At 36.0% G+C, this 22,919-nt stretch overlaps 1 protein-coding gene across 1 annotated transcript in view; it reads right to left on the bottom strand.

Moving 5' to 3' along the window:
- The window catches only part of LOC117342741 (ras GTPase-activating protein 3-like), a 34,213-nt gene extending 12,732 nt beyond the window's left edge, over positions 1-21,481 (bottom strand). Inside the window, exons 1-16 of the mRNA XM_033904975.1 lie at positions 21,409-21,481; positions 19,108-19,225; positions 18,198-18,291; positions 16,130-16,231; positions 14,423-14,499; positions 14,078-14,237; positions 12,779-12,849; positions 11,747-11,875; positions 9,354-9,504; positions 7,895-8,043; positions 6,818-6,932; positions 6,563-6,637; positions 5,777-5,900; positions 4,225-4,331; positions 1,608-1,681; positions 421-505 (exon numbers count right to left, since the gene is read on the bottom strand). Of these exons, the coding sequence (XP_033760866.1) occupies positions 421-505; positions 1,608-1,681; positions 4,225-4,331; positions 5,777-5,900; positions 6,563-6,637; positions 6,818-6,932; positions 7,895-8,043; positions 9,354-9,504; positions 11,747-11,875; positions 12,779-12,849; positions 14,078-14,237; positions 14,423-14,499; positions 16,130-16,231; positions 18,198-18,291; positions 19,108-19,225; positions 21,409-21,454 (1,677 nt within the window). The 5' untranslated portion in view covers positions 21,455-21,481. The remainder of the gene's footprint in view (positions 1-420; positions 506-1,607; positions 1,682-4,224; positions 4,332-5,776; positions 5,901-6,562; positions 6,638-6,817; positions 6,933-7,894; positions 8,044-9,353; positions 9,505-11,746; positions 11,876-12,778; positions 12,850-14,077; positions 14,238-14,422; positions 14,500-16,129; positions 16,232-18,197; positions 18,292-19,107; positions 19,226-21,408) is intronic.
- Positions 21,482-22,919: the final 1,438 nt, after the last annotated feature.

Genomic DNA, 22,919 nt, shown 5'->3' with positions numbered 1-22,919 from the left:
ATGTAGGTCTCAGTGACCTAACGCTGAGACATAATTATAGAAGTACATTAATGTAGGTCACAGTGACCTAACGCTGAGACATAATTATATAAGTACATTAATGTAGGTCACAGTGACCTAACGCTGAGACATAATTATATAAGTACATTAATGTAGGTCACAGTGACCTAACGCTGAGACATAATTATATAAGTACATTAATGTATGTCACAGTGACCTAACGCTGAGACATAATTATATAAGTACATTAATGTAGGTCACAGTGACCTAACGCTGAGACATAATTATATAAGTACATTAATGTATGTCACAGTGACCTAACGCTGAGACATAATTATATAAGTACATTAATGTAGGTCACAGTGACCTAACGCTGAGACATAATTATATAAGTACATTAATGTATGTTGCTTTATTTACCATTCTGATGTCGTTAATGTGTTCAGCATCAGTGAAAGACTTGAACAAAGGAACCATGTACTCCTCTTTCAGACCTAAATGATAACTGGAAAATAAAACACACACTGTGTCATATACCTAATGATAACTGGAAAATAAAACACACACTGTGTCATATACCTAATGATAACTGGAAAATAAAACACACACTGTGTCATATACCTAATGATAACTGGAAAATAAAACACACACTGTGTCATATACCAAACTCGGCCAATTAATGGCCAAAATGCAGTAATTGGTTTAATTTAACTTAAATGTATTGTTTTCATGTGATTTAACCTATCATGAAATTTTACAAAATCATTTATAGTATGTGTAAATAAGTGATCATGTAATGATTTCACAGTGTCTAATGAATACTCTCCTACACAGACCTCCCAATTACCCACTCATAAATCAAATTACATGTTTACACAGACCTCCCAATTACCCACTCATAAATCAAATTACATGTTTACACAGACCTCCCAATTACCCACTCATAAATCAAATTACATGTTTACACAGACCTCCCAATTACCCACTCATAAATCAAATTACATGTTTACACAGACCTCCCAATTATCCCACTCATAAATCAAATTACATGTTTACACAGACCTCCCTAATTACCCACTCATAAATCAAATTACATGTTTACACAGACCTCCCAATTACCCACTCATAAATCAAATTACATGTTTACACAGACCTCCCAATTACCCACTCATAAATCAAATTACATGTTTACACAGACCTCCCAATTACCCACTCATAAATCAAATTACATGTTTACACAGACCTCCCAGTTACCCACTCATAAATCAAATTACATGTTTACACAGACCTCCCAATTACCCACTCATAAATCAAATTACATGTTTACACAGACCTCCCAAATACCCACTCATCAATCAAATTACATGTTTACATAAGGTTCTGTGAGGTAAACAAGGTGAGAATCCCTTCCGGAAACTTAACCAGCAACAACAATTTATTTTTGTTTGTACAAATGATTTGTTGTGTTGATAACTTTCTTTAAAAACATGCAGTACTTGTCTCAATTCAATTTCAATTCTTCTTTTCAAATTATCAATTTTCAACAACCCCATTACTAACTGAATTAGAAATTTCTTATAAATGACCATGAGTTATTACTTACCGACTTCGAACTGACTAGATTACCCAGGCCTTGTAAGGCTTTAGACACAAGTGTTAGGGTACGATTCACACATAAATCCTGAAACAAAATTAATTTGAAATCATAAGTATTTGCTAATATAAAAACATTTTTTTTGGAAACATCTAAAATTGAGAAAGCAAAGGTTTAAAGTAATTATTAAAAAGTACTAATGAATTCATATACAACCTGACAATTAAGGGGGAATAACTCTCAATAACATGAACAACTCGACTGAAATTTTATGAGATACATGACATCTAACCGCTGTGGTAAATTCCTCCTTAATGTACCACAATTCCTGACATATAGAAGGCCAGAAATCATCATCAATTAATTTTCAACACAATTTTTCTTTTTCAATTATAACATTTTCTGTATCCTTATTATGATTTTTTGCATCATCTGATACTTCACACATTTCAAAAGTAATTTCAGTGTTGATTAATTCATTTTATTGAGGTACACCAGTTTGGGACACAGAATTTAATTATAAGTACCCTTGAATCTTCGAATTCACAGATGAAGCGAAGATTGGACATTTGGATTGAATGTTTTTTCCCCATAGTCATGTCTCTGATGTGTACTTACTTAATGAGATATTCAAGAAACCACAGCCAAAAATAAATTCAAGACTTCACAAGGCTACACAGTACATTCTAAGACTGTATACACCCCGATATGTCTCTTGACTTAACATAACCCTGCCCACTGGGGTCATTTATAAACACAAAAATACAAACAGATGTCAACCAGGGTCAATCGGTTAGAAGGTTCTGGAACAAACTTTATATAGGTTAGGGTATGACATGTTGTAGGTTAGGGTAAGACATGTTGTAGGTTAGGGTATGACATGTTATAGGTTAGGGTATGACATGTTGTAGGTTAGGGTATGACATGTTGTAGGTTAGGGAATGACATGTTATAGGTTAGGGTATGACATGTTATAGGTTAGGGTATGACATGTTATAGGTTAGGGTGTGACATGCTATAGGTTAGGGTATGACATGTTATATGTTAGGGTATGACATGTTATAGGTTAGGGTATGACATGTTATAGGTAAGGGTATGGCATGTTATAGGTTAGGGTATGACATGTTATATGTTATGGTATGACATGTTATAGGTTAGGATATGACATGTTGTAGGTTAGGGAATGACATGTTATAGGTTAGGGTATGACATGTTGTAGGTTAGGGTATGACATGTTATAGGTTAGGGTATGACATGTTGTAGGTTAGGGTATGACATGTTATATGTTAGGGTATGACATGTTATAGGTTAGGGAATGACATGAGATAGGTTAGGGTATGACATGAGATAGGTTAGGGTATGACATGTTATAGGTTAGGGAATGACATGTTATAGGTTATGGTATGACATGTTGTAGGTTAGGGTATGACATGTTATAGGTTAAGGTATGACATGTTATATGTTAGGGTATGACATGTTATAGGTTAGGGAATGACATGTTGTAGGTTAGGGAATGACATGTTATAGGTTAGGGTGTGACATGTTATAGGTTAGGGTTTGACATGTTATAGGTAAGGGTATGGCATGTTGTAGGTTAAGGTATGACATGTTATAGGTTAGGGTATGACATGTTATAGGTTAGGGTATGACATGTTGTAGGTTAGGGTATGACATGTTGTAGGTTAGGGTATGACATGTTGTAGGTTAGGGTATGTCATGTTATAGGTTAGGGTATGACATGTTGTAGGTTAGGGTATGACATGTTATAGGTTAGGGTATGGCATGTTTTAGGTTAGGGTATGGCATGTTTTAGGTTAGGGTATGACATATTATAGGTTAGGGTATGACATGTTATAGGTTAGGGTATGACATGTTGTAGGTTAGGGTATGACATGTTATAGGTTAGGGTATGACATGTTGTAGGTTAGGGTATGACATGTTATAGGTTAGGGTATGACATGTTATAGGTTAGGGTATGACATGTTATAGGTTAGGGTATGACATGTTATAGGTTAGGGTATGACATGTTATAGGTTAGGGTATGACATGTTATAGGTTAGGGTATGACATGTTATAGGTTATGGTATGACATGTTATAGGTTAGGGTACGACATGTTGTAGGTTAGGGTATGGCATGTTATAGGTTAGGGTATGACATGAGATAGGTTAAGGTATGACATGTTATAGGTTAAGGTATGACATGTTATAGGTTAGGGTATGACATGTTATAGGTTAGGGTATGACATGTGATAGGTTAGGGTATGACATGTTATAGGTTAGGGTACGACATGTTGTAGGTTAGGGTATGGCATGTTATAGGTTAGGGTATGACATGTTATATGTTAGGGTATGACATGAGATAGGTTAGGGTATGACATGTTATAGGTTAAGGTATGACATGTTATAGGTTAGGGTATGACATGTTATAGGTTAGGGTATGACATGTTATAGGTTAGGGTATGACATATTATAGGTTAGGGTATGACATATTATAGGTTAGGGTATGACATATTATAGGTTAGGGTATGACATGTTATAAGGTTATGGTATGACATGTTGTAGGTTAGGGTATGACATGTTATAGGTTAGGGTATGACATGTCAGTTTGAGACATATATTGATATACAAACCTGTGTATCTGTCCTCAGGTCAAACAACCGAGGTCCTAGGATGGCTGGTGCAAAGAAACGCAGGAAAATGAAGCCACTGACCACCTGGTACCGTACTTGGGGGATATCTGTAATGTTTAATTGTTTAAATGGTCAAGGTTGTAATGACCAAGATGTGCAATAATGGTCAAAATAATTCAAGAAATGGTCAAGACTTGCAATGATCTGTAACGGTCAAGATAATTAATGTAACCCCTGGGCCTATTTTTACATCAAGATTTTGTTTATTCCTTTATTGCCTAATAATGCTATATATGTTTATATGGTGGAGATATAACAGTTTAAATATATAACAAGGAAGTCTTAGGGCATGGGCCTTTTTTACATGATTATGTTCATCTCTTGATGCCCAACAATGCATGGTGGGGATCTCAATGTATTCAAAAACATAATAGGCCCAATGGGCCTGTATTGCTCACCTGGTTCTAGTCGATCTAGGTCATTTCTACTGATTATGACACTATACTGATTACCACCTCATTCAAATATCTGAGCAGGCTATGTTTATTCTTGTCAATAAATTTTCTAGTCCTTTATTCCAACATACTGTTGGCCTAATATCAGGTCTCAGACTCCCTTAGCTATTGAGAAATCATTCTTCAAAGATTTAAGCCTATAGGCTTTTCAGAAGAAGCAGTTTAAAGATTTTAATCTTTTTGACCACTGTGACCTTGAATGTAGGTCAAGGTAATTCATTTGAACAAACTTGGTAGTGCTTTACCCCAGCATGCTACAGGCTAAATATCAAGTAAGTCCATTGGCCTCTTGTTTATTTAGAAGAAGTATTTGAAGATTTCAGCCTCACCTGAACAAACTGGGTAGATTTGTAATGGTCAAGATGCTTATGGTCAAGATTTGAGGTGATCAAGATCATCTGATCTAAATGGTCAAGACTATATTAGACTTGTAATGATAAAGTCTAAGTCTGGTATGTAGGTGTATGTATTGCGAGGGTATTGTGCTCATGCAGCTATATATTCTAGTATTGATAATGTATAATTGTACGCTTGTGACATCTTTCCTGTGAAGTATGCAAGCATTGTGACATAGGATGTATTGTACAAATATACCTCAGGGATAAACAAAATCTATTACATACATGTGCCCGATTTGATAAATCTGAAACAAGGGCCTACATTCTGCCAAAAAAAATCTTGCTGTCACAAAAATACTAGATTCTGAGATAAATCTATCTCCAACATAAATTATGTATGGGTAACATATTTTTTTTCTTCTACATTTATACATATTGTAACTGATATCAAAATAGCATAGAAACGGTATGAGCATTGATTATTTCCAAACTCTTCAATTTTAATGAATTACCTCCCTTGTTGGTTTGTGTTTGAGCGAACGCTGTGTAAAGGTTCCAGACAAATGTAACGAGATAAAAAAAATCTTGTACTGGACAGTGTAAGAGATTTCCCTTTCTCAGGTTAGTAAATTCATTGCGCTGGTGTGAACAATCATATCTGATTTTTTACAAGAGAAATGTTGGAATAACTTGTCTTACCAGGAAAATATTCCTGAGCTGCCTCCTTGAGCGCAAAAAACACTTCACAGATGATAGTTGGACATGTTAGACCAGAGCTGACAATGCTTTGGAAAATTTGCTCAACATATCGCTTCAGATTTTTCTGAAAAAAAAAACAACAAAAATATTAGATTTGTTTTTGTCTCTCCTTCTACCTTACTAGGCCGTGACTTTATCTTTCATCTACATATCTCTAACATATCTCTAACATATCTCTAACTCTAACATATCTCTAACATATCTCTAACAGATCTCTAACAGATCTCTAACATATCTCTAACTCTAACATATCTCTAACATATCTCTAACGTATCTCTAATATATCTCTAACAGATCTCTAACATATCTCTAACATATCTCTAACTCTAACAGATCTCTAACATATCTCTAACATATCTCTAACTCTCTAACATATCTCTAACATATCTCTAACATATCTCTTAAAATGTACATATCTCTCTAACATATCTCTAACATATCTCTAACTCTAACATATCTCTAACATATCTCTAACTCTAACAGATCTCTAACATATCTCTAACATATCTCTTACATATCTCTTACATATCTCTCTAACATATCTCTAACTCTAACAGATCTCTAACATATCTCTAACAGATCTCTAACATATCTCTAACAGTTTTGAAGTTGTTATGGCCCAAAATTTGAAAGCCTCATATAGAACCCAATGTGTGTAGCCAATGAGAAGACAGAATTTTGTCATGTGATGTTACAGTACTAATTTCCTTTACAACACCCACTCACCATATTCTCTGAAAGGTTTTCTCCATCTTTGATGCGGGCAGGGTCAATTTCACAAGACAAATGTTCTGTGCAAATCTGTAATAAAACATCATTTCATACTTACACACATAGCAGTGCAAATCTTTTTTTCTACCTAAATTTGACACCAACTTTTTATAGTTTTTTTTTCCAGAATAAAAGGATCAAATCTTTTGAAAAATGAGTGTAAATTTAGAGTTCCTTCTTTATATATTGGGAGTGTAATAAAAGTTGTACCTCGTCGACAGTTGATTTGATAGCTTCATGTAGACATGGCAACCCCACCAGTTTCATCAACTCATCTATGACCTTCGTGATCAAGGTGTTACCACGAAATACTGTATTGGGATCCCTTCAACATTCAACAAACAAAATTATCACATGTATCGGTCACACATGGTGATGCTGACACTGGATAAAGACACTGTGTATATACTCAATATATATGTTTTTTACCCTGAGAACAAATACAAAATTTACACTATATTTAATACATAAATAATATAATGACAAAGCTGTTTACAATGAACTTCAACTGTTGCTATATTATATATAAAACATTTTACTTTCTCATCAGTGTTGTAATTTAACATGTACAACTATAGGGGTCAATGGGAAATTACATATGAAATTTCAGAAAGGTGAAGGCAATAACGAGGATAGTTATAGACCGACAGATGTCAGGATGATAGACACACGGATGACAGATGGATGTCAGGATGATAGACACAGATGACAGATGGATGTCAGGATGATAGACACACAGATGACAGATGGATGTCAGGATGACAGACACAGATGACAGATGGATGTCAGGATGACAGACACACAGATGACAGATGGGTGTCAGGATGATAGACACAGATGACAGATGGATGTCAGGATGACAGACACACGGATGACAGATGGATGTCAGGATGACAGACACACGGATGACAGATGGATGTCAGGATGACAGACACACAGATGACAGATGGATGTCAGGATGATAGACACAGATGACAGATGGATGTCAGGATGATAGACACAGATGACAGATGGATGTCAGGATGATAGACACACGGATGACAGATGGATGTCAGGATGATAGACACACAGATGACAGATTGATGTCAGGATGACAGACACAGATGACAGATGGATGTCAGGATGACAGACACACAGATGACAGATGGATGGCTGACGAACAGATAATAGATGGATTACAGAATGAATTATTTTCTCATAGGTTTAAAGAATATTCAATTTGGTAGAAATGATAGGAGCTGCTCACAGTTTAGAACTAGAAATAATACCATATCAGTAATTACTTACGATGTTAGTTTGATTTCTGCCCTTGCTAAGGCCCGCACAAATGGGACTAATTTTTTATGGTGGAGGAATATCCTCATAATAGGTTGTGCTGCATCCTGTCTTCTCTCGACGACGTCACCAAGAATAGCAGCTGTGCTTGATGACACAGGCTACAAGGGAGAGAAAACATCTACAGTTAAATCTGTTACACATGGTAGATCTTTACAAATAACCAGGATGACAATCTACACCAATCAGCTAGAACAAATGGCTAGAACCATCGGATTACCAATTTTGTTTTTGAGGATTTTGAGCGTATTTATGAAATAGTTACCATTTCTTACCGTACTGATTGTTAATTTTTCTTGAAAAGTTGAACATCACAAATTCATTCCTTGAAAATATTAATCAGTAATTTGACTGTTTCTCAAAACAATTTTACATACACAATGAAAACATATTACAAAGATCCACATCGTAACTTTTGTGAGAGGGATTAGGTTTGATCTGATATTAAATTTAAGGTGGATTTCAGCTTTATACATGTAAGCCAGGTAACTCCCAAACAACTACAAATTACCTGGTAGTAAGTAGTCTTGCTTGAATGTTCTAAATTCTGTTAACCACTTGTCTAACAGAATTACATAACTTACAGACATCATTTTTCCATATTTACATACTAAGTACATGTTTGTAATATCTGTGTACTCTCAGTGTCAAAGGGTAGTAAAATATCAGAAAACATTTAGCATTATGATATTGTCCATAGTTTTCCAATGTCTTGCCCATTTGAAATTTGATCTATTTGCTGGCTGTTATCAAAAGAACCAGAGTCTGATTTTACCTCTGTATCTTCAGAGTGGAGTAGAGGACTACTATCAAAGAACCAGATTTTACCTCTGTATCTTCAGACTGGAGTAGAAGACTGTTATCAAAGAACCAGATTTTACCTCTGTATCTTCAGACTGGAGTAGAGGACTACTATCAAAGAACCAGATTTTACCTCTGTATCTACAGACTGGAATAGAAGACTACTATCAAAGAACCAGATTTTACTTCTGTATCTACAGACTGGAGTAGAGGACTACTATCAAAGAACCAGATTTTACTTCTGTGTCTACAGACTGGAGTAGAGGACTACTATCAAAGAACCAGATTTTACCTCTGTATCTACAGACTGGAGTAGAGGACTACTATCAAAGAACCAGATTTTACCTCTGTATCTACAGACTGGAGAAGAGGACTGTTATCAAAGGACCTGATTTTACCTCTGTATCTTCAGACTGGAGTAGAAGACTGTTATCAAAGAACCAGATTTTACCTCTGTATCTACAGACTGGAGTAGAGGACTACTATCAAAGAACCAGATTTTACCTCTGTATCTTCAGACTGGAGTAGAGGACTACTATCAAAGAACCAGATTTTACCTCTGTATCTTCAGACTGGAGTAGAGGACTACTATCAAAGAACCAGATTTTACCTCTGTATCTACAGACTGGAGAAGAAGCTCCCTGAGATCATTGTAGTACTCGGATTTGAACACATGTTCTGAGGTATAGGAGATTTTAAGACGGAGGGCTCCAAGGTCCTGCTGTGGTTGTTTCCAGCCTTCTCGGCTACCAAGGCAGTACCTACAATCAAGATATATGGTAAAAATACCTATTTAAATGTCATGTACCTCTATGTAAATATCTATCCTGTACCTCTATGACCTTGACCTCTGTCAAAGTGACTTTGACATTTGGTCAGTTGACTCCGCTGTTGACTCCATCAGTAAAGATACAAAATTTGACTCATAGATCTTGAGCTTTTGTCAGTTGACTCTTTCTTTCAATTTTTACCAATTTGGCTTTGTTGTGTCATAACAAAATGTTCAGTAACAGAAATATTCAAAATTTGACCTTGACCTTTGACAGTGACCTTGACCTCTGACCTGGTGGTCTTGACCTTTTGTTAGTTACATTTGTAGCTCTTTTTTATTTTTGACCAATCTTGCTTGATCAGGTCATAGCAAAATGTTCAACAGTAAAACAAACAATTTTCAATTGTAAAAATCCAAGATGGCCCTCTATTGTCAGTTTTTTACCTGATGAAGATTAAAATTAAATGCACATGACTGGGGACCAAGGGGAACCTACCTGTGAAGTTAGAGAAAAACCCACTAAATTCTTCTCAAGTAATAGCAATTTAACAAACTTCTATTGTCAAAATCAAAGATGGTAGCCTTTATCTAACAGCCGTTTCATTTCCTGGATAAGACTTAAAATCAAAGGGGCACAACTAGATAACAATGGGAACTTCCAAATTAAGTTTGATCAAAATTCTTCCAGTGCTTCCAAGAAATAGTGATAACAAGGACTATTTATGGATGGACCGATGGACGGATGGAAAGGACCATGGACCATGGACCACCAACAGAGGGCAATATATAATCCTGAAAAGGTAGTGGAAGGTTCTATTAGTCCAGGGTAAGAGAAAAATTCTTATTTTATGACAAGATAGTGAAAAATTCTATTAGAAAACTAAAAAATGTCAGCAACACATAAATGTGCTGCCACTTGACACCCCGAAACACAGTTTGGTGAGGATCATACATGTACAAGCAGTTCCTGAAATTAACTATGTAGCTACATTACGTCTGGATGGTATGGAATAGGACCAACCCAACACAATGGGATGGAACGAGACGAACATGGGTCATACATGGCCCCCACCACCATTTTGTGGTGGAGACATGAAAAAATGTTCTGCAACAGTTGTATAAGTGTTTGTTACAATTACCTAATCCAGATTTTGACAGCAGGGTAAGAGATGAGAGACTATTGTATATATTAATTACTTGACTTACCAGGCTTTGTGTGATGTGCCTGTGACGAGGTTATGACTTACCAGGCTTTGTGTGATGTGCCTGTGACGAGGTTATGACTTACCAGGCTTTGTGTGATGTGCCTGTGGCGAGGTTATGACTTACCAGGCTTTGTGTGATGTGCCTGTGGCGAGGTTATGACTTACCAGGCTTTGTGTGATGTGCCTGTGACGAGGTTATGACTTACCAGGCTTTGTGTGATGTGCCTGTGACGAGGTTATGACTTACCAGCCTTTGTGTGATGTGCCTGTGGCGAGGTTATGACTTACCAGGCTTTGTGTGATGTGCCTGTGGCGAGGTTATGACTTACCAGGCTTTGTGTGATGTGCCTGAGGCGAGGTTATGACTTACCAGGCTTTGTGTGATGTGCCTGTGGCGAGGTTATGACTTACCAGGCTTTGTGTGATGTGCCTGTGGCGAGGTTATGACTTACCAGGCTTTGTGTGATGTGCCTGTGGCGAGGTTATGACTTACCAGGCTTTGTGTGATGTGCCTGTGGCGAGGTTATGACTTACCAGGCTTTGTGTGATGTGCCTGTGACGAGGTTATGACTTACCAGGCTTTGTGTGATGTGCCTGTGGCGAGGTTATGACTTACCAGGCTTTGTGTGATGTGCCTGTGGCGAGGTTATGACTTACCAGGCTTTGTGTGATGTGCCTGTGGCGAGGTTATGACTTACCAGGCTTTGTGTGATGTGCCTGTGACGAGGTTATGACTTACCAGGCTTTGTGTGATGTGCCTGTGGCGAGGTTATGACTTACCAGGCTTTGTGTGATGTGCCTGTGGCGAGGTTATGACTTACCAGGCTTTGTGTGATGTGCCTGTGACGAGGTTATGACTTACCAGGCTTTGTGTGATGTGCCTGTGGCGAGGTTATGACTTACCAGGCTTTGTGTGATGTGCCTGTGGAGAGGTTATGACTTACCAGGCTTTGTGTGATGTGCCTGTGACGAGGTTATGACTTACCAGGCTTTGTGTGATGTGCCTGTGACGAGGTTATGACTTACCAGGCTTTGTGTGATGTGCCTGTGACGAGGTTATGAAGAGGAATCTTCACTTCACCGAGAAATGACCCTGGAAACATTCCTCCTAGGACTTCGCGAGACACCAGGGAGTCGTCGTGCCAAAGGGACACACTGAAACATGTCAAACATCAAAGGCATGTAAACCAGGAATTTCCATGTATTAAATATCTATTTAACTTTTTTAAAGATTTTGTTTTATGTTGAAAACTTCCAAGTTGCCCTAAGTTTTGAAAAATGTTTGATGCCGACATTCGGATTAAAAATGAAAGACACCAAATGAAGAAGGTGTTATACCTAGGGGAAATCATTGGGTTATGTACCAACGCATGTACAATTTTATGTAAAGTACTGGGTGGCATGTTAAATATTATTTTTTTCAAGATTTCATTGTGTTGTTGTTGGTGATTTTATCTGATCGTTTCTGTAATATTTAAAGGCCAGTCATCGTATATATAATAGTAACATTTCTATAATCAAACTATCATGTTAAATGCTCAGTTGATAGCATTGCTGTTCAGTGTTGTTTTCACTTTCTCTACCCTGTGTGTTTTAGTGTCAAATAGGGATCTTTAGTGTGGTTGACATCAAAGGCAGTATATGGAGCCATGTACAAGCATTAAACTAACCATGATCGACCTTCACATTGAATGCTACAAAACCATTACCACATGTCTGCGGTTTTAATTGGTTTAAATTAATTGTTCATTTATCTGGTTAGAGTCACACTTGGTCAATGGAGTGCTAAATCTCAGTAGGTAGCAGGTCATTAACTGACCAATGCCTTACACATATACCTATAGTTAGCCAGCAAACATTACCCTCAAGGGCCAAGTGAAACTAACAAGATGAATAGGGGCTCCATAAGAGGTTATCAAGAAAGGTCTCCTCGAATCGGGAGATTACCCTATATTAGATCAATATGATCATGAGATAGGGTAGGGAGGCTGAAATTGGGAAACTCCCGACTAAATCAGGAAAGTTGGTATTTAAAGTAAGTATGACCAAGTTACTTACCTGATGTAGGCCTTGAACGCATGCTCTATATTATAGTTGTTCCGGTCGTGGTTTTGACCTCTGTTTTCTAGCTGTGAAAATGTACAATTGGAACAATATTGGAACAATGTATTGATAATGATTTCCATTCAGGAATATTCCAGTTAAATAGCCACCCAACCGGAACACTCGATGCTCATCAAACGGAAACCACTCCTAAGAGTGATTAGTACATATTTATTACATTTTTACCAGTGAAATATCAAAAATTATTCATTCTATAAAAGTGATATTTTTCACTAGTGAAGAATATCATATTTTTCACTAGTGAAAAATATCACTTTTGCTGATTTGACCAATCAAATTAAAGATTAGAAAATACCAAAATAATTGACCAATCAGAAAGCCTGACATATATGTCAGCACCTGGACAGGGGAAACTACTTTTTTGTTTACAAATTATCGCTGTAGTCCTAGTTAGCATACGGGGTAGGGTTTTCGTTGATAAAAAATGTAATAAACAGAATATCTAACAGTGTCTTCAGTAAAACCAAATATATTTCACTCGTGTGGCTAATATTTTGATATTTTTCACTCGTGCTGCGCACTCGTGAAAAGTATCAAAATATTAGCCCCACTCGTGAAATATATTTGGTATTACTGAAGACACTGTTAGATATCCTCTATATATCTTATCAAACATACTAAATTTTTTCCGGTACTATACAATTTTTTTTTTTAATTCTGGATGTCTCCTGTGGGATATATGTTTTACTGGAATAACCGTCAGATTGTACCTTGTATTGATCCTGTCATAAACCCAAGGGCCAAACACATAAACTCAATGTAGAGCTGGGCTTATTGCAGTGGAATGCAACAAAATTGACATAGAGAGGGGTATTACATGTCACTAACACCACAGATAGATATTTACATAACATTAACAAGACATTCTATCATTACAAATACCTCTAATGGTACATGGTTTCAAATAAAACAGGGATGAGTTAAATAGTAAGAAGGTTCTTAGAGGATAAATACACACCTATTGGAGTTTATGGTTTCATCACTTTAATAAAAAAAAAATTCTAGAGTTTTCACTATAAAGAGTATTTTATATTGCAAGAATTGCTGTCAGGAACCAAATTGTCCCAATTTCATCATCATTTCAAAATACCACAAATTGGTATTTTTGGAGTATATGTTATTTGAGTGTGCCATGAAACTGATGCAGAAAGTTGTTATATATGTCTATGGCTGAGCTGCCTTAGAATAAAAGATGATCTAATACAAAGATTCTTTACTTCATAATTCACTCACCAAAAAGAAAAAGGTTTCATCAAAATGAGGACAAATAGTTTTTTTCCGCACATTGGTTCGCTTAATATCTTGTTTGTGTCTTGATTTGTAGTTCAGGGTCACGACCGCATATGGATTACACGCTCCATTGACAACAGTGAGGTCACTGCACTCTACGACCCTTTAATACAAGGATAGGTTATTAGTGTACAGGGCAATATCTTTTGGATTATAACCAATCACAGGAGATTCAATAACTGAAATATCCTTACACACCATTTATCAATGTTCAAATTCTTAATCAATCACATCAGATGTACAGGCCAATACATTATTTAAATGTAGAAGTAGTGTGATGGACTTTACCTGATGGATAGTCCTTGTGTTGGTTCAGAATCTGTACAAAGGAACTCATCATATTTTATCTCTAAATGAACTTTCCCCTGAAAAAATAAAGACAAAAATTCATCAGTTTCTCTACAACCACGATGTACAGCAACTAAGAGGTACATTATCTCAAATTCTTAAAGTCAAACATCCTGCAAAACTTTAAAGTAAAAATTCAGTTCCAACAGTAAATGTTCTAAATAAAATATACCTAAGTTACCTAGAATACCATCATAACACTACTGACTTTAAGATAACATTGTTTGGCTGCATCTTTATCAGTTCCTCTTTATCAGTTCTACTTGATCAGTTCTCTTTATCAGTTCCTCTTTATCAGTTCTCTTTATCAGATCCACTTGATCAAATCCACTTGATCAGATCCCTTTATCAGGTCCACTTTATCAGATATATCACGCGATCCACTTTATCAGTTCTATCACGCGATCCACTTTATCAGGTCCACTTTATCAGGTCCATTTTATCAGTTCCTCTTTATCAGTTCCACTTAATCAGTTCCACTTTATCAGATCCATTTTATCAGATCCACTTGATCAGATCCACTTTATCAGTTCCACTTTATCAGATCCACTTGATCAGATCCACTTTATCAGTTCCACTTTATCAGATCCACTTGATCAGATCCACTTTATCAGATCCACTTTATCAGATCCACTTGATCAGATCCACTTTATCAGATCCATTTTATCAGATCCACTTGATCAGATCCACTTTATCAGTTCCACTTTATCAGATCCACTTGATCAGATCCACTTTATCAGATCCACTTTATCAGATCCATTTTATCAGATCCACTTTATCAGTTCCATTTTATCAGATCCACTTATCAGTTCCACTTAATCAGTTTCTTTTGTTCATTTCTCCACTATTCGTGTCTTTCCTACTAGTGACAAAATATTACGTGTACTATTATTACCAATCCTAAAACTCAACAACAGTCCCAGAGGAATCTTGGTGCCCACAACTGAGTGATCTTTGTTTTATGTATGATCTCTACTCTATTTTAATGATCAGAAAATTATAACAAGGAAGCCTACATATGAAGTCTACGAGATCTTAAAGAAGAGCTTTCTGCAATTTAGAAATAGTAATTATGCTAGACTTCAACTGTCAGTAATTTTGCTTTATGTATCAGGTGTACTCCTTGTTTAATTCTGAGTAACTTAGCTTAATAGTGTTATAATTATAACAAAACATTCAGATCTCGAGTACTTATTAAGTAAGCGATAACAGCCTTCAACTGTCAAAATCTATGATGGCCTCTTGTTGGCCATCTTACTTCCATATCAGACTCACAATCACACAGGCACAACAAGGGACCAAGGGAATCCTACATGTAAAGTTTAAAAAATATGTATTTTTGTTTTTAAAATAGCGATAGCGAACTTCAATTGTCAATTTCAAAGATTGTCGCCTGTCATCCATTTTGTTTCTCGATCATTTTCAAAATCAAATGAGCACAGCTTGACTGCTTCTAGTACTTCTCTAGAAACAGCGATAACAAGTTTAGGATTGTTTAAGAATGGACGGACAATGGACCTACTTAAAAAGAGAAAAAGAAGATGGACAGACAGAGCCTCTGTTGTTGTGAAGAGTATAGGACAATCACATACAGAGGTGTCCTGACTATCTATCATATTTATTAGTGGATATTGCTAATTAATTTACCAAAACTTCTGAGTCAGCATCAGCTGGAACCAGTGGAAACCAGTGATCCTTTCCGTGGTATTTATACAATTCTTGTCTTCTTAGAGAAACTTTCCCTAAAACCTAAATAAAAAAAAACTTTTAAAAAAAGCAGTCAGTTGTTTAGATAACAATATGATTGTCAATCCTGTATACCATACATGTATAACAACATATGAAACGAACATCCCTGATTATAATTTCTGGAAATCACTTATATTTCACGTGGTATTTATTTTGTTTTAATACACAAGTAGAATCGATTGCAATATCTAAATATCATGGCCACATATTGCCTTAAGGACACCTATTCCCATAACTTTACAAAATGGTGTCATTCATACGTGTACAGCTATAGGTCAGAGGTCGGAGGTCAGGCACATGTGCTCAGGTAAATACAATCACAACAAGTATAACATTACTGAATCATGTGACTTTACAGGTATATTCTCATGACGCTCATTAACAAAATAGCGGCAATATCATGCAGTCTGTTATTGATTTAGGAGAATATATCTATAAAAGCTCATCATTTGCAAAAGTAAAGTCATTTTTGGATCAGCATTCGTGAAATCATGTATTTGCCCATATATCTGAAGAGGTAAGTTTGCGAACTAAAGTATTTGCGAAATCTAAGTGATTTACAGTAAATGACACAAAAAGTGTTTTTTATCAGACAGTGAAAGCTCCATAAAGTTACTAAAGTCTATTTAGGATAAGTCAATAAAGTCTATTTGGGGTTTATGTCACTAAAGTCTATTTAGGGTACATGCCACTAAAGTCTATTTAGGGTACATGTCACTAAAGTCTATTTAGGGTACATGTCACTAAAATCTATTTAGGGTTTAAGTTACTAAAGTCTATTTAGGGTACATGTCACTAAAGTCTATTTAGGGTACATGTCACTAAAGTCTATTTAGGATACATGTCACTTAAGTCTATTTAGGGTACATGTGACTAAAGTCACAAGTCTATTTAGGGTACATGTCACTAAAGTCTATTTAGGGTACATGTCACTAAAGTATATTTAGGGTACATGTGACTAAAGTCTATTTAGGGTACATGTCACTAAAGTCTATTTATGGTACATGTCACTAAAGTATATTTAGGGTACATGACACTAAAGTATATTTAGGGTACATGTCACTAAAGTCTATTTAGGGTACATGTCACGAAAGTATATTTAGGGTACATGTCACTAAAGTCTATTTAGGTTTCATGACGCTAAAGTCTATTTAGGGTACGTGTCACTAAAGTCTATTTAGGGTACATGTCACTAAAGTCAATTTAGGGTATATACATGTCACTAAAGTCTATTTAGGGTACATGTCACTAAAGTCTATTTAGGTTTCATGACGCTAAAGTCTATTTAGGGTACGTGTCACTAAAGTCTATTTAGGGTACATCACTAAAGTCTATTTAGGGTACATGTCACTAAAATCTATTTAGGGTACATGTCACTAAAGTCTATTTAGGGTACATGTCACTTAAGTCTATTTAGGGTACATGTCACTAAAGTCTATGGTATATGACACTTAAGTCTAGTAAGGGTACATAACTTAACTGTCTTTAGTCTATTAAGGCTATACATGTACATGTCACTAAAGTCCATTTAGGGTACATGTCACTAAAGTCTATTTGGGGTACATGTCACTAAAGTCTATTTGGGGTTTATGTCACTTAAGTCTTTTTAGGGTACATGTCACTAAAGTCTATTTAAGGTACATGTCACTAAAGTCTATTTAGGGTACATGTCACTAAAGTCTATTTAGGGTACATGTCACTAAAGTCTATTTAGGGTACATGTCACTAAAGTCTATTTAGGGTACATGACACTTAAGTCTATTTAGGGTTTATGTTACTAAAATCTATTTAGGGTACATGTCACTAAAGTATATTTAGGGTACATGTCCCTAAAGTCTTTGGTATATGACACTTAAGTCTATTTAGGGTACATCACTTTAACTGTCTTTAGTCTATTAAGGCTATACATGTCATTAAGTCTATTTAGAGTACATGATAGTTAAGCTTAAATGTTGACAGTATCTACCTTGTTTGTTTTCTGACTGGCTTCGTAGATATAGAACGACAGGTATCTGAATTTATGTGGAATTTCTCCAGAAAACTCTTCCCCATAAAAAGGACTGAAAATACAAAATAATTGATGATCATGCATAAAAACAAACCTAAACATGTGCTAAGTTAAAAGGAACTGAACATAAACAAAATGTAAGTGAATATATTATTTTCTATATAAACTACAATAAGTAAAGATGACCAGATATCATCTATAGGAAGATCTTCAACTGGTTTATTGGTTTACATGCCAAAACATGTAAACCATTAAACTGTTGAAGATCTTCCTACGGATGTTGTCTGGTCATCTTTACTTATTGTTTATACAATTTTTATGTACCAGACTCGTGTATTCCATTTGGAATCCATCCAAGAGAGACTACCGGACGTATAGAACTACTTACACCGGACGTTGGATCTCATTTTCTCTGTATTATATACCTGGTAAACTACAGTAAACGTTACCCCGTCACTAAGATGGACTGTGAAATTACAGGGTAATGAAACTCAGTTTTGATAAAGGACAAGAAGACCTTCCTATTTATGAAGAGTATAGCTTTATAGATTCTTACATATACATTATATCAAAAGAAGACTGTTAAAATTTCAGCCACTTTGACCCCTTCTGACCCCAACCACAGCCACGGGGGCAAGGACCACATAATTCACAATTTTGGTTCACTTTATAACTTGAAAGTTTCCTGCAAAATTTTATTAAAACTGGTTTAGGAGAATTGAAAATGTCAGAAATGTGGAAAAGTTGATGCATGGCACTTGATGACAGATGGATCATTATAGCTATAAATACATGTAGTCATGCAGGTCATCTGGATCCTGACCCTTCAGGTTAGATGACCTAAAAATATAAAGTATCTTTTTCCTACTTGAGGTCTTTGTCCACAGTCTGTGTCCTGAAGATTTCTTCGCGATCAAGTTTGATAGCACACAATGTGTTACGGCCAGCATTGGAGACAGTGTGAGGAGGCAGGTTCTTAGCTTCCCCTAAAACAACATAGGAAAAGATACCGGTTCTTAACTTCCCCTAAAACAACATAGGAAAAAGTTACAGGTTCTTAACTTCCCCTAGCTAAAACAACAAAGAAAAACATATTACTATACACTATCTGTAAAATCACATTAGCGTTGTATTAACAGATAATGCACAATTATGATAATGATAGCTGAGGTTTAAGACATGGGTATACATAACGCAAATGTATGAGGCTAACCAGGGATTGACACTAACAGTAGCCAGCCCAGGGTTACCTGGAATCTGAATGGGCTGTCAGACCAGCAACCCTGTGATGGGCTACCAACATTTTCAGCCTAATGTATATACATGTATTATGTCTAGCTAAAGTTTTCTTCTTTATCAGGGCTTTTTCTCACTGGTTTGCCGGGTTTGGAAAGGGACCTTTTTGTCTCATTTTGAGAAGAAAATTGATAATAGGGAAAGATTTTTACAGGAGTAAAGGGCAAATTTTGGGAATTTGGCTTAAATATGAAATAATTCCTATTGGGAATGCGGCCTATTAATTAATGGCCCCAAAAAGCCTCTAAAAAAACCCTGTTAACATAGATTACTTTTTAAACCCTTTGGAGTAAGATCTAATAATTCTACTATGCTCAGAATGAACTAGAATGCAGGAAACTGCATCGAGAATTCATTTGTTTTCCTCTGTGTTGGGATATCAGGGGCTGAAAGGACATGCCCTAGAGTAGACTGGCTTATATCACTAATGATGACATATGAAACCCCCTCTTTATCCCTGATGACATACAACAGCCCTCTATATCCCTATTGATGACATAACTCCCTTTCTAAATCCCTAATGACAACATGACTTCCCCACTAGTATATAACCCTATAATGATAACATATATATGACAGCCCCTTCTTTATCCCTAATAACAAAATATGGCACCCTTTATATCCCTAATGACGACCTTTCTATATCCCTAGTAATGACAACATATGAGATGCCCCCTATCCCTAATGACAAAATGATGTCCCTCTTTATCTCTAATAATTACATATGGTGCCCCTCTATATCCTTAACCATGACATATGTCACCCCGTATCAGGGCTATTTCTGAGGACTTTTTGGGGCCGTTAATGGGCCCCATTCCAAATCAAAATTATTTCATATTTAAGCCAAATTCCCAGAATTTGCAGTTAACACCTGAAAAATCTATCCCAATTCACTAATTTCTTCCCTAAATGAGACGAAAAGGCCCCATCCCAAACAAGTGAGAAAAGCCCTGTGAATATCCTTCATGATGGCATATGTCACCCCTTGTATATCCTTAATGATGACATAACACCCCTGTATATCCTCAATGATGACATAACACCCCTGTATATCCTTAATGATGACATATGACACCCCTGTATATCCTTAATGACATATGACACCCCTACATGTACTCTTAATTACATGACACCCCTACTTAATGACAACATATTATGCCCAAGGCATAAATGACTACATATGATGCATTAACTTTACCCCCATTGACGACACAATTTATGGCAACCCCCTATATCCCTAAGTAAAACATATGACACTCGATCCACTCTATATTCCTAATGACGACATATAATATAATGCCTTATCAAATTTCTCACCTTTTCTGCTGGTAATTAAATAAAATGCCTAATCCAGTGATACTTGTTAATGTGCAATTTACTGATTACACCTTGATTTCAGGGTGGAAAGAAAGCGACAAGTGTTATCCTCTAACATTGTTGGAGTAGGTATCAGGTTTGTTTAGAGAATTGCCCATTCTCGAGTACTTAGATAACATAACAGGATTGTAATACATTTGTTGGAAAGACATATATGTATGTATCATGCGACTGAAAATAAACAGGCCTTGAAGCCTACATTATACATAACAGTTTATGTATCGTTCAAGATTGATTATTGGTCAACCTCGGTGATCGTCTTCACAAATGCTGCACACCATCTTGAAAAAATAGGAAGTCTAGCCTGTGTGTCATCTGGTAGCAAATGTACATCACAAAACAGTACACATGTCCGAAAATATCTAACGTCTGGTGCGAATGACAGACACTTACAATGCTGCCTTTAGAGTTTCGTGGAAATTTAACAATATCAATAAAACAAATGACTTGAACGCTATCAACTACGTATTGTGGTCTATCGTCACCAAGTATTTACCAATTTTAACCCGGAGGCTCTCCTCCTCCCGAACCTCGCCAGCCATTACTCCATTTCCGCGCTTAGTCAATAAGGAAGTGATTGATGTAGCTATAAAATCTAAGCCGGATAATGCGACAACTTATCCGGATCATAACACATGATTCTGGTGTCGACGTACCTGTTATTGAAAGCAAATAACTGCTGATAAGCACTAAGAATAATACATTGAAACTTATTCACAAGTATAAAACAGTTTTCTAAAATAAAATGAAATAAAAATAACATGAATGGTGAGGTTAAATATCGTACACCGCCCCCGAACCCAGACCAATTTTCTCGTAATTTTTACGGTTTTTGTAGTATGTACACACATTTGTAGAGAATATATCATCAGTGTCTTAAGATATAAGCTGTATTCTGGTGAGATTTAAGAAATTAAAGATAAAACCCTATTCAATCATGGTCCTTTGTCAATGTGCGAAATTTCAGAAGCCGTGAAAGCACTGATCGGCAACCATTTGTTGTCGGGACGTTTATTTTTAACGCCTCGGTGTCTTTGGGGACAAAGAGACAAGGAAAGAAACCCTTTTAATGAGTTTATTCAATTACAACTTGATTCTCTTTTTTAAGGAAAAACGTATTTAGACTATGATTAGTACAGTGTAAAATGTATCTCACTCAATCTCTTACTTCACATACCCGGTATCTGTATATCGCTACAAACGTTTGGTGTTAACAAAATTGAATAAAAACGTTTCATAGTACATAATGTACTCTAAACATTTACAAATTAATTTTGTTTGAAAAGTTTAAAGTTAAGTACAAATATAAATTAAATTTCAATTCGTTGTCAAGTAAATATATAGGAGATAACTGGTGATCTGTCCCCTCAGGTAGACTCAGTACAGTTCACCGCTCCCCAGCACACTTACTATAATTCCTCCCTCTATATACCAGAGACATATATGTCTCTGTATATAGTAATCCCGACAGTTATCGCCGCCGGCCACTCCTACCGCCCAGGTACGTTTCAGAAGTTTTTATTTGACATTCAGATCATATATACGATACATGAGCAACACCAGAATATACACAAATAATTAACATTAGACAATAGATAGCACTGGTATAGTTAACATGGAGACTGAAATGTTGGTATGATAAAATGGAGAAAAGCGCATAATATTTTCAATACTTTCAAATGTTGTACAAAATAATTCAGAATATTTTACAGTATCTGGATACTGAATATAGTATTTAGGAAAATATTTCTTTCTTAAATTTCAATACGGAAAAAAATCACATTAAAAATATAGTGGTATTCATCACCAATGGATTGTTTATCGCACAATACACATATACGTTCTTCCCTAGGAACGTTTTCCCATCTTCCGTTACGAACTCCCGTCAGCACCCTGTGTAGAATTGAATATTCCTATTCTTTTTACATTTTTTTCTCATAATAATGCAAATTTTAACGTGGATTACAACTAGTTCAAACTGACAAGACATCCTTAAAAAATGACATT

The sequence above is a fragment of the Pecten maximus genome, chromosome 14, assembly GCF_902652985.1.
Source record: "Pecten maximus chromosome 14, xPecMax1.1, whole genome shotgun sequence".
NCBI classification, from domain to species: domain Eukaryota; kingdom Metazoa; phylum Mollusca; class Bivalvia; order Pectinida; family Pectinidae; genus Pecten; species Pecten maximus.
Note: the sequence above shows the minus strand (reverse complement) of the source record. Positions and strands in the feature narration are given on the sequence as shown.